The sequence below is a fragment of the Amphiprion ocellaris genome, chromosome 21 (assembly GCF_022539595.1).
Source record: "Amphiprion ocellaris isolate individual 3 ecotype Okinawa chromosome 21, ASM2253959v1, whole genome shotgun sequence".
Taxonomy (NCBI): Eukaryota; Metazoa; Chordata; class Actinopteri; family Pomacentridae; genus Amphiprion; species Amphiprion ocellaris.
In genome coordinates this window covers 17,331,135-17,344,896 of record NC_072786.1, presented here as the reverse complement: position 1 = coordinate 17,344,896, position 13,762 = coordinate 17,331,135, and the positions used below count along the sequence as shown (strand labels likewise).

Here is a 13,762-nt window from a genome sequence, read left to right as displayed (position 1 = left end):
ATTTTAAGTTTGTTTTTGTTGTTCATAAGAGGCAGGAGAGGTGCTACAATTTAGAATCATTTGACATTTAGAGTGATATTGCACAGGTGTGTCCTTCCTTCTTTAGCTGAAGAATAAGCTGATCCTCCACGCAGATGAATTACCAGGCTCACACAGGGATGAGTTGTGGGTGTGAGGTGGCGCATCACTGCACATAGCGGGTGTTGTAGTTTGTGGGAGAAACTCAAAAAAGAATTACAACACAACAGTTTGCATGGAGCACACAATGAAAACATATTAAACTGACCAAACAAAAGCAGAAGGCGCAGTCTTCACCTCAAACGAGCCAGAGTTTTCTGACACAATAGTTCCTGTCAGCCCACAGATACAGCTGGCCTCCACTTTACCAAAGTTAACTTCAGTTTGGCTGTTAACAGCTGCCTGAGGAGGAGCTGTATTTATAGATTATTTTGCAACACTTTGCAATACTTTGCAACACCACATAGTGTTGAACGCACCACATCCCTAGGCTAGTTAAAGTAGAACTCTAACATGCTTTATCTTCCCCTCTGAGAACAAATAGTCTTTTATGAGCATGCAGGCATATTATTTCAAACGCATATACACACCCACTCTTTATCTGTTGCAAATACACATGTATGTCTTACTGTTTTGCTCTGTATCTCATCCTTTGATATATTTTTTTTGTCTCATCCTGCTCCTCGTTCCGTTCTTATCTTCTCGCTTCCCTCTGCCCTCTTTCTTCCCTCTCATTTTTAATTTTGCTGTGTAGTATGTGCCCAGCAGGTGTTTTGCTCTACTTTCTCAAAGCCAGTTCATCTTCAGTCCCTCTTTACTTCTTCCTTCAGTCGAGAGGGCCCTTTCCCCATTAACACACCAATATATACACTTTACAACTTTTTAACAAGGTTCATTGATGCCACAGAGTTGCCTCAGTACTGATGTTTTAATGTCACGGGGTACATCTTGTTGCCAGGAGACAGTCTCACTTGATTACCTGTTGCTAGAAGCATTGTGTAAAAATGCTCCGTTTGACAGCGTTTTGTGTGCTAATGTGTGAATGTCAGACTCTGTAATTATCCATGTGATTACATTCAGGGTGACAAGAAAGAGCTAGTAAACCTTTCGGAATGACCTGCATTTTTGTGTAAATTTGACACTTGTCAACACAGTGATCACCAGCAGAAGCAATTTTAATCAACAACACAAATTGTGTTTTTCTTGTCCATGTAAAATACATCATTCAGACATTCGCAGCGTAGGTTGGAAAAAGTATGTTAACCCCCCAGGCTAATGTTATCAACAATTTATTAAGCTAATTGGAGTCGGTAGTTAGCAAACCTGGAGTCCAATCAATAAAACATGATCTGAGGTGTTGGTTAGAGCTACTTTGACCCATAAAAAATCACTCTACATCTGCTGATGTGAAGCATGCCTCACAAAAAGGAGTTCTCAGAGGATTTATCATCAAGAATTGCTGATTTGCATAAACCTGGCAAGGGTTAAGAAGTTATGTGGAAGAGTGAGTTCAGATATTCATCAATCCACTTTTAGATAATCGGTTTATTAACTGATTTAGTACTGTCTCATCAGAAGTGGTTGCCTAGCTAAGAGACTAAAGGACTCCAGAAGCATAATGCTGTAAATGTAAAGGGGCCCCACAGTAAAGAATTCATTGGAGCTGATCAACATTTCTGCTCATGAATCTACCGTCCACAAATCATTGAATAGGCATGTCCAAGGCTGAGATATGGTGGTGGCATCATCATGATCTGGAGCTGTTGTGTTGCCTCTGGACATAGACAACTTGTCGCCACTGAGGGGAAAATTAATTTCCAGTTTTAACAAGGTGTCATGTGAGGGTGACTGGGAGCAGAGGCCCTAAACATTAAAGCAAGTCTATTATGAATATTTTCAAACAAACAAAATCTGCCCTTTGAGTGAAACAATCAGACCCAAAACTTTAATATAATACACAGATAGTGTTGAGTGACCTCAGGGGAGCTCCTCTCATCAGCTGTCTGAATGGAATATTTGAGCTGAATGCAGAAAGGTCAAATTTACACAAAAAGACCCACAAAAGCTATTCATTTCTTTGACATATTCAGTAGTTAATTCTTTTGTCTTTTTGACATTTAAACATTATTCACTTTCATCATTTCTCTCAACGTTGTTCCTCTTGAGTTCTTATCCTACGAGTTAACTGCTCCATAATATATATTTAATTCTCAATTTTCAGCCATTCGTCTCGTATTGGCGGTTCTGCCTTGTACAGTTGCTTCATGATGGCTGCCAACTGAATTTTTATCTGTCAGAGTGAAGCTGTTCTTTAGGGATGACTTGACCAAAGTTCCTCCTGAGCATTGTGAAAGTCTGATCTGCACATCCTGTAAACACTTTTTTATGGTTATTCCATTTGCTGGAGCCAACTTGTCTTTTTTTGCATTCTCTTGCTGCACTAAAATTACCATACCCTTGGTTTCCTTAATTTGTCTGTTGTACCAGCCGGTTTGATGGGAAAGCAAGCATTTTTTTTAGAGGTCCTAATTTTAGGGGGTAGCTGCAAGTGATCTGTTTACTGAGTAGTTCCTTTCCTGTTCATAGTAAAACATACAAATTTGAACTCGATAATGCTGCCAAAATAAGAAGCTTTCCTGGAAGTAGGGCAGAGCAGACAGTCAGGAATATATGAGTGTTTCTCTCTTGCCACTTGTCTTACTTAACCGTGTCTCGGTATGTGTCTGTCTTTGTCTGCGTCATCCTTCTGTCTCTAAAGAAATAATGTCAACCCCTAGTTTAAGCCTCAGAGTACTCTAGTGATGGTGAGAGCTGTTTTTATCAACATAGTCCACATTCTGCCGGCCACACTCCCAGTGGGTGAGTTTAATGGTGTGTGTCTGTGCAGAGGAAATTCTGTTTGTTAGAGGTGGAGGGAGACACTGCAGGGAGTCCAGGGATGCTGGCATCAAGGTTACAAATATTGAGTCATGGGTTTTTGCTCATACGTAGCAGCATGTTCTGCCATTAGGGCTGGATGTCAGACCTGATTACTTCCTGGGTTGTGGCTGAAATGTGTCGTAGCATCTTGATTATGAAGACTGTCAAGTCCCGAAAATTGGCATCAGTGCTCCCATTAATAAGCTATTGCTTATTGCATCACTTAACCCTCAGAACGCCAAAACTAGCTTACATGCTGTCTTTTAGAAAGTGCCTAAATTCGGCCATGTATCAGAGACAGAGTCTGTATTGTTAGTCAGATTTTTAACTCACCAACAGAAATGTAACCAAATCAGACCTTATAATCGTAATATTTAATGAAAATCTCTTTGTTCTACTATTTCTTGTAGAAATTTGGCAGAAAGTTAAGCACTTGCACAATCAAATTCTTTAAAAAAAAATATAAACGTGTGGTCTTCAGTGCATCCATGTAGCCATTCGTGACTTTGCAAGTCACATGACCACAATTCTGTCACTTTTCAGCTGAACTGCAGGGTGGTTTACACAACGCAGAAATTAGACATTTATGTAAGAAAATGAAAAATGTATTGAAAATAGAGGTAGACCGATATATCGGCCGGCCGATATTTTGGGCCGATATATGGACTTTTTTCAATATCGGCCATCGGCCGATATTTACAAATAAAAAGCCGATTTGTGATCAGGCACCCGTACGGGCAGCTGCCGCGACCGCTTTTCCCTTAGAAGGACCCCCGGCACTCAGAGAGCGGAGCATGAGCGGAGCATGAGCAGAGCGAGTGAGCCAGGCAACAACAAGCCTAACCCTAACCACTTTCAGGTTACTTTTTAATTGTATTTTTTGTAAACTTTAAGTATTTTTTTTATGTTATTGTTCTTTTTCATTTTTTGTGTTCAATAAATGTTAGAGTTCTACTAGTGTATTTAATGTGTAATATATACATGTATATACTTTTAGTGTTTAAATTGCCATTTGAAATCGATGTGCTTTTAAAAAAAAAAAAAAAAAAGGATATCGGCCTTAAAAATCGGCTTCTACAATCGGCTTTAGATATCGGCCATCGGCTGAAAATTTTTTTAAAAATCGGTATCGCCATCGGCCTTTGAAAATATCGGTCAACCTCTAATTGAAAAGTATATACAGTACGTAGAGCCACAATTTTTTTCAGTGTTGATAACACCTGTGAGCGTGAGCACTTACAGAAATATTGTACATGTACCTGATTTTTTATGATGTTTGTCAATATATGTTTGCTATATTGCACAAAAGAGATTTTTTTAGTTCTCTGTACTTGTAGCCATGGTTGTGCAGTTTCCATAGAGTTGCAGGACTCTACATTTCAGTTAAAAGAAGAGCACACAGTGAGTAAAAATGTGACAGGAGCAAAAAATGCAGGCGTTCAGATGCTTAATACATAATTCCACTATGTAAACATATTGAAAAATATTTTTAAAATAGTGGAAAAGAAGAGCTACTCAAGAAAAAACCCAGAAAAGTAGGATTAGAATAACATTAAACTTAGTCCTCCTGACATATTTTTGTTTTTACTGTAGTATCCTATTGCTGCAAAAGAGAGATAAGTGAGTGTGATGGATATCTTAACCTGTTACTGCTCTTAGTAAGACAGATTTGAGTGTCCCAGTGCAGTGGATGACCTTCAGCTTCTATATTCCCTCAAAGCATCTTCCACCTTAACTGTAATTGATATTGATAAATAGTATTATATTAATAAATTGTAGAGGTGCTTTTTGACTACTGCCCAGTGGTGATTTGGCTGATATTGAGATGTTTGGCAGAAGTACCTGAGGTTAAATTTATCTTGTAGCAACTTTACAGTGCTTGTTAACGCTGCCAGTTCTTAATTCTTATCATTCCTAAACAGTCAAACTAATCTTCATCTAATCCTGCAGGCAGAAGCTATACATGCTGGAGAAGCTGTGTAAATCTGTGTGGTTAGAGTGTGCACGTCGCTACTTCTCCTGGCTGTCTATGTGAAACTATCCTCGGCACAAACTGAAACCAGGAAGCGTCTCCCTCTAAGCTTCCTCCTGCCTCCTGTGACGGCTCGCAGGTCCTTCTGTGATTAAAAATGCTGCATCTTCCCCTAAGGACTACATATGTGGAGGGCAGAGTGCAGTTGTTGCGTGAATGTTTGAGTTTGTGCTTTTTTTTATTAGTGTGGGTGATGTTATTACATAAATTTCAAGCTCCAGAGAAGTCATGTGTGGGAGTGGAGGTTGTATGTGGGGGCTTAATGTGTGGTTGCTCCAGTTTGGGTCTTAACTGTGTCACCCGTTAGCAAAAGTGGAGTGGATGGTTGATAACTGGTAAAATTTATATCTGTATACATTTTGGTGTATAATTGTCTATGACACAAGACGTGGACCACTTTTATTTATTTGTTTATTTGGTTGTTTGGCAAACATGACTAGGTGCAGTTGTGTTATGAAGTAGTTTTATAAATTAGTCATTTTCGATTAAAAACACTACCAATTGTAGAGCACAAACAGTGTACACTACCGTTCAAAAGTTTGGGTCACTTAAAAATGTTCATATTCTTGAAAGATTTTTTTCAATGAAATCAACATTAAATGAATCCTAAATACAGTCTAGACATGGTTAATGTGATAAATGACTATTCTAGCAGGAACCGGCTGATTTTTAATGGAGTATCTACATAGAGTTACAGAAGAACATTTCCAGCAACCATCACTCCTGTGTTCTAAGGCTGCATTGTGTTGGCTAATGGTGTTGAAAGGCTAATTGATGATTAGAAAACCTTTGTGCAGTTATGTTAGCACATGAACAAAAGTGTGAGTTCTCATGGAAAACATGAAATTGTCTGGGAGAAACCAAACTTTTGAACGGTAGTGTATCAGTAAGCCGACGCTGGCCTGTTGCAGATCTGTCGCTATAAGTGTATATTGTAGTTACAGGTGATATGCACCATTTTTTATTGTCTTTTTTTTTCTATACAGAAGATAATACAGAAAAACCATAGTTGGAATAATTTAGCAATGGTGCCACCACAGTTTGTCCAAGAGAGTGCACTCTGACTCTGTTGTTTACAGTTTATTGTTAACCGTCTTCAGCACATGTAGCAGAGAACATAGCAGACAGTGGTGCCAAGTCAAGCGGTGTCTTCATGATTAGTTGCTAGTTAATTTGTGAAATACATTACTGGGAAGTTAATAAACAACCTTTTTCCTTTTCAGTATAACGCTAACATGCTATATATGCATTTGCAAAGTGTTTCGGCCAATTTATTAACATCAGAAGTTGTTATTCCCTAAAAATTTGCATCAGCCCAGAAACCCAATATCAGTTTGGGCTCAAACTATTTGTACTTTATTCACTTGATGTCAACTCTTACAGTGTTGTAATCCACTTTTACATTTCATCACACGTGTCATTGTGCTGCAGTTTTCAGTGTGTTATCTTTGCCTGCAGCCTCAGTTTCCTTTATTCTCATTGATACTGCTTGTTTGTTTTGCTCTGAGTTAGTAGTGTTTGCTCCTGTAACAGCTCATCCTCCTCTCAGGAGTCATTAAAATTTCATTTTAACTTATTTTTATATCGCCTAAATATTCTCTGTGGCATCTCAATGATTCAAATCCCCATGGAAACCATCAGCACCAACAGGAACCATCTGCATTCTTGTTAAATATATCTTTTACATGCTCAGGCAACAAAGATGACATAGAAGGAGAAATTCTCATGGGTAATTAATGTTTTCATCAGAGAAAACAAAGAGATATAGGCGTTCTTGCTTAAGTAATGTTTGGCCTAGAGGCTAGAAATTGCCAACAAGTGACTTCTAAGAGACAACTGGAGGTTCTGGTGTTTACAAAAAGTTTGGTGCAACTGTCTGGATTCAAGCTTCATGTCGACCCCGAGCCTGTTCTCTAGCTAATAGAGTCCTGAGACCTCTCTACTGGGAATTATCACAAACTAAAAAAAGAGTTCATAGTCTTACTTTATTTATCAATTGATAATCTGAAACTTTTTTCTGTGCACCAGTCATGTTTTTTACGTATTATGGGCTCATTTTTGGTTGCAATATGACATCCTGTACCACTATGTAAACAACACAACCAAAACTACAAGTACAGAGAACTACAAAATCTTTTGAGCAGGATGGCAACATTAAAATGACATACAAAAAATGTAAAAAACCTGAAACCAAAATGTACAACAATTTTCCAAGTGCTGAGAGATGTTACAAATAGTGGGGGAAAAAGCTGTGATTCTACTTACCACAGATATTTGACTAATTTTTTGATTTGTTTACGTATTTGTCCTATACCTGAATTTTATGAATGTAGTCTTAGGACATTTTTCAGGTGACTGTTGGTCACAGTTGAGTCACTAATAGATGCATGGTTATGCTGAGGAGCACTGATTTTTTTCATAATTTGTTTTTTACAGAATCCACTGATTTTTCTGAAAAATATATATGTATTTTTTAATTTCTCTGATTCATATTCCTAATAATACTAGAAGTTAATCATTAGTTCAAAGATTGTAAGAGAGTTAAAAATCTGCAAAATTTTTCTGTTTTCACAGTTTCTGGCTCTGATAAATGGTGTAATTTTGGCAACTTTATTACTCCGCCAAGGAATTGCAAGGTTATGTGACTATTGGCATACGTTTGTCTGTCTGTCTGTCTGTTCGCAGCATTACTCAAAAAAGGACTAACAGATTTGGATGACTTTTTCAGGGAAGGTCAGAAATGGCACAAGGACCAAGTGATTAGATTTTGGTAGTGATATGGCTTATAGTCTGGATTCACAGATTTGTTAAAGATTTCTGTGCCATTGCAAGATAGCGGCATGGCGTCACTGTAACTATGACAATAAGTGAACGCTACATCAGCTGCCTGCTGATGATCACATGATTGTGATCCTACCACAAATCCACTGCTGTGGACGTATAGGGACTTATCCGTCAGAAATGATACAAGGAACAATTGATTAAATTGAGGGTTTTTTCTGTGTCCCATCAATTCCCGCTGCCCGCTACATACTTAGGTCACATGTTTCGGTATCCGTACATAACGTACACATGCATAACATGCCTATGCTCAGTACAAGGTCTTTTTTTTTTTTTTTTTTAAAGATTTCATCTGTCGGAAATGATACAATGACTGAGCAGTAAAAGTAATGTTTGCTGTCAAAGCTAATCATGTCTTTGAAAAGACAACTGGAGGTTCTGGTACTTACAAAAATTCTGCTGTATCAAGCTGGGTTCAGGCCTGATGTCAACAGCAGAACTGTTCTCCAGCTAATGGAGACCTGGGACCTCCTTACTGGGAATTATTACAAAAGTTATTTTAAAAACAGTTCCCTGTGTGAGTGTATTTATCAATGAATTCTCTGTTTAAGGATATTGTTGTTGCCATGTAAGTAATGCTTGAGAAACTGCCAAAAAATGACTTCTGGTAGACAACTGATTTTTCTGGTGTTTAAAAAAACTCTTCTGCAACAGCGGAACTGTTCTCTAGCAAGCATGTGACCTCACTGCTGCAATTACAGCAAAACTCATTAACAACAGTTCTAGTGTCACTGTATTTATCAGTTAAATCAAACTGTTTGGGACTTGTTATTCTTACATTCATCATATTTTACTTGCATTTCATTAAAGTCACTATTAAAAAAACAAATAGTTACCAAAGATTTCAAGTAAACAGAAATACACTCAGATCACAGTTTCTGTTGTCATAGGAGAGTGTCAGCCGATGGCAGCTGTACTGCAGCACTGAGGCTTAATGAGGAAGCCTTTTACAGTGTGACTGCAACTCCACAGTTGCTCAAGAAAAGGAAATTCCCCGCGCTTCTAGTTTGCAACTTCTGTGTCTGACTTTGTGTCTGTCTGCCTTTGATCCACACACACAGCATCATGTGCAGTCACTGCTATGTTAGCGCTCGCCTCAGTCATGTGCTCTGGAATTAGCACACCACCACATCCTTTCACTGTTTGTCTGTGCCTACACCTCTGCTTGCATACGTACAGCATGTAAATGTATGTTTTGTGGAGTGGAACGAGAGCCTAATGTATGATTTTCCATGGGTTTGTGGCTGATTTTGGCATAACCTCAGTATCCTGTGTGTAATTTACACACCTACATTGAGCATCTATATGTGCATTTACAAGTTATTTTCTGAGATACACAGTAGTATACATGTAGGCTTTTGTTTAACAAACAAAATTTCACTTGGCTAGCTGCTGGGATACTTTTTGTTCATTTTGGTAGCTGAAAAGAGAAACACTTCTGTTCTTCAACAGGTTCCTGCATAGAAAATCTGAGTCCTTCAAGGTATTTATTTTCACAATGAATTTTAAATACATTTTCTCCTTAAATTTGTGTTCAATTCTGCGCTGCAGTTCAAGTATCTTAGATAACACTGCAGGTAAATGAAACTCTGAGGTTCTGATTCTGAAGCTGTTTTCAGTTTGTTAATCCTGAATCCACAAAATATGGGTTCTCTGACAGTAGAAACCTAGAATCTGGAGACATGTAATACATCTCAGCCTAATGCAAGACTTTTTTAATATTCTGCCATCTAGTGGTGAGAAAACATAGCCGACACTTACTTTTAGTTTTATTCATGTATGAAATAAATTTAATATGAGCATTTCATCATCTCAGTTTTCCTATTCCCTTTTAGATAGAGAATATTTTATACATTGATGCCTTCCTTTCTGAAATATGACTCACCAGTATGATGAAATTCTTGCCTTTTCTTCATTTTCCTAACTGAACCCATTTCCTTACTTTCTTTTTATCTAAAGCAAGTAATCCTGCTACATATTATAACACTGAAACAAGTAGAATATGTTCTATATAAATATTGTCTTATCTTTGTGAATGTACCTTATGCTGATGAGGTTGTTGTTCTTATTACAATGCCTCGGTTGCATTTTTGGCTCTGTAGAAGCGAGATTTCTTATCAGGAACATCAAACACCCGCCTCTCTCAGAAAGTGTAATATCCATTTGGTAAAAAAGGTTGTCAGGGTTTAGCTCTGTTTTTTGCTGTTATCTAAACTTGTTGCCTTTCTCTGTTTCTGTCCAGCTCCCTGGCAGAAGGTGACGTTAAGGAGGAGATTCTTCAGCCCCCGGAGCCTCACCCAGTACCTCCCATTCTGACCCCGTCTCCCCCCTCAGCCTTCCCCACCGTCACCAACGTACGGCAGGACAACGACCGCTACCATCCCAAACCTGTCATACACGTCCTCGCTACGGCACAGCACAACGTGACACAGGTGAGCCGGCTCAGACACAGCAAATATACAACTTAGATATATTCTAAAAGGCAAATTTATTGGTTTTAATATATAAAAGTTTTTGTGCAAATGTATAGTTCCTTAACTTCTGTTTCTGCGTCCCTTTTATTACACCAACAGTTAGATGTTCAGTCCAGAAAAACTTGCTCTTCTTATGCTCAAGGCATTTTGCAGATGCCGTTGCTCAGTTTTCACAAAATAATTGAGACTTAGATGAGTCTAACATCAGGAGTCTTGTCAAAACTCTTCAACAACCCTGCATTTTTACCTTTTGATATGGAGTTGGTCTCAGTTGTCCTATGTTTTTGCACATCATTTGCAGTGTGTCATTTAAAAACAGGTGATTAGAGATTTAATTTAACTGGGGCTGAAGCTAGTGAATGTTTTCATGACTGACTATTCTGACACTTAACTGAAAGTCAGATTTATAGTTTTGTCTGTAAAACATCAAATAATGGGTAAAATATGTTCGTCAGAATTTCTCAATTTCCAAAGTTAAGTCCTTTGAATTGTCTTTTTCAAATAACTAGTTCACCTTGTACACACATTTACAGTCATTTATAATTTTTTTTAATTTATGCATGAGAAACTATAAAAAGAAAATATTTTACATTTTTGCTTAGAAAAAGCACCTAGATGATGGGCTGATTATCAATGTAGTTGCTTATTATTTTTCTCAATTGATTGTTTGTTTAATTATGTCTGTCCTGAACTAAACCATCACATTTTATAGGAAGCAAATGTGAATGAACCCTCTGAACTCTAAAACCCACTTTTGAATCTGAAAAGCATGTTATCTTTTAGAAAATCACCAACATCCAACCATTTGTTATATGTAGAAACTGCAAAATCAGAAACATTAGCAGGATTCTTAGCTTTCAGACAATCCTGGAGCTAATCTTTTGTGACTTCATTTTTCACTGTGAAAATCACACAAATCTAAATGTCAATGCATCAAAACCACTTTGTTTTACGTCTCATTTAAAAATCTACCCAAAAAGCAACTACACTAACTAGATTCTCAAAAAACCCTAAAAATTCAACCGTTGCGCCATTAGTGACAGAAATTCTGAGGTACAGGCCCTAAAACATTTATAGTCACTATTTTTGTCTTTATTATTAACACTTTTTAACAATTTATGGCATTATAACTATGTTCTACTGCACAAACAACATTTTTGAGTTCTTTCTTCTTCTAGCCATGGTTGTGCTGTTTCCGTTGAGATGCAGGATTGTATATTGAAATGAAAAAAGAACCCACGGTGAATGAAAATGTGACAGAAGCCCAGAAACTGTTTGGAGTTCAACAGTTAATCCACAACTGATGTTCATGTCTCTTCTGTTCAGAGCAATAAGATGATTCTTTTCTGCTTTTGTGTGGAGTTTTCTAAAGTGAAATTTATTTCAAATATACTTGGTTTTCACTGTAGAAGTCGAACGCCTCACTGTGTTCAAGTTACAGAATGAAAACGGTCAACGTGGAGGGGCTGTAGTTCAATCAGCTCTTTATAAACCAACTCAAAATGTCTGCTAAAAGCTGCTCAACTGTGATCTTCATTACATGTATTTACATTAGAAGCAAACATTCACAATAAACTGTAGTTTGTAGTTTTGTATTGCATGTTTTGTGTATTTTATTTGCTGTGTAATTTAATATTTTACGATTTTTATTATTATTGTGTTGTTATTCTGCGCCGCCCTGCAGGGACAACAGATCCAAATTAGCATTAAGTTAAAATCTGTTACGGTGCAGCCAATGCTGACATTTAAGTTTCAGCTATTTTAAATAATTATGCAAAAACTTAGAATTGTAAATAATATGAAAATGTGTGCATGTCCACAAGGTTGTTGTGCTTTCTTACTTTCCTGACCTGGGAGTCTTGCATGTTTTTTGTGTGGGTGCTGCTTCATCAGCTTTTTCTGAACTCTCTCACATCAAACAAAGATTTCTGGTGGCATTCTGTGTGGATGTTGTGCTAAAATTGGGGACTGTATGTCTTATTTCTCTTTTCATTATTTTCAGAAAAAGGACACGGACCAGCAGCAGAACCAGTCAGAGCCCAGTCCAAACAAGCAGACCAGCCCGTCGGAGCAGAAAGACCAGGACCTGCTAAGCCGTAAGCAGCAGACTCATGTCTCAAATCTGGATCTCAATGACAACTACAACAACAAATTGTCTTCAACATCGACAAAGTCCGAATCAGGCCAAAGCCAAACTCCCTCGTCGCCCCTCTCCCCCGTCGTTGAATGTTCTGGTGCTCCTCGGATCGAGAGGAAGCTCAGCATTGAGATTAAAAAGGTGCCGTTGCAGGAAGGACCTCGTAGCTTTGACACCTCCTCCTCCATGGGAGTAGCGAGCGGCACCAGTTCAAGCAATAGCAGCTGCGCTCTGCAAAGAGGCCACGCTTTCAAAGCTCGCTCTGGTCAGTCCCTGCTGACGTCCAGCTCCTCGCTGTCGGAGGATTCGGGCACTGAGGGAGGAGCAGGAGGATGTGGGGAGAGTCATGCAGATGGAGGCGTCCTGACCAGACCGAACCACCTCCCTGTGAAGAGCAGCGAGAAGAGCGACGCTCAGGGAGGAGACCTGAAAGCCGGCCACGCATCCTGGACTCAGCCCTGCAACAGCCCCGAAAAACTCTTCCCCAAGACCTCCTCCTCCTCTTCCTCCTCGGACCGTGTCGCTCCATCCTCCTCTTCCTCCTCCCACCTCTCCTCCTCTTCCTCCTCCTCCTCCACCCCTGTTAGGACTGCCCTGAGCTTCACCAACCCCCTGCACTCGGATAACTCCGACGAGGAGGGGAACGGAGAGATGTCTGGAGGAAAGGAGGGATACCGTACAAGTGTATCCACGGCAACGGCCATGGTAACCACACCCCCCCACCAAGGAGACCAGCAGCTGGTCAGGAAGGTGTTGCCTTTGTCACTTGCTGGACAGAGCACGCCGTCACCCTCTGCAACTCCAACAAGTATGTCAATCTAACTCAATGTTTGACTAACTGGCTGCATTCCTGACTCAATCAATCAATAACACATACATTAAATTAACAAACTACACACTTAACAAACTAAACTAAGCATGGAAGTTTAGTTCAGTTCATTTCTAAGTAGTCTAGTTGAGATCTTCTCCTTTAAACACCAGTAAAGGCACTTGAGTAAGTCCGACAACTTGTCTTTATTATCCACACTCACATATGCCTAAGGAAGCCACACTGTGGAGTCATTTTCTGGGTCAGTGAGGAGACAGAGGTCTGAGACAGACCACATGCTAATGACAAGTTGTATCTGTCAACACACAAACACACATTGTGGCAGGGAGGAAGAAAGGATAAAGAAGATGTAGCAGCAGAAACAGAGAGATAGTGTCCAGTGAGCCTCACATAAAGCATGACTGTCTAATTGGTTGGTTTGCGAGGAATGTTAACATGCAAACATCTGTCGGAATAACTCCACTCTAACTCTTTCAGCTTGTGTTTGTCTTAATGAGTGAGTTTGTGAATGG

General features: G+C 39.0%; 1 protein-coding gene across 3 annotated transcripts in view; it reads left to right on the top strand.

Annotated features, from left to right (window-relative positions):
• The window catches only part of ptpn12 (protein tyrosine phosphatase non-receptor type 12), a 68,850-nt gene that overhangs the window by 43,157 nt on the left and 11,931 nt on the right, over positions 1 to 13,762 (top strand). For all 3 annotated transcript variants that reach the window (XM_023266100.3, XM_035946360.2, XM_035946361.2), the window contains exons 13-14: positions 10,053 to 10,242; positions 12,287 to 13,229. In XM_023266100.3, coding sequence (XP_023121868.1) covers positions 10,053 to 10,242; positions 12,287 to 13,229 — 1,133 coding nt within the window. The remainder of the gene's footprint in view (positions 1 to 10,052; positions 10,243 to 12,286; positions 13,230 to 13,762) is intronic.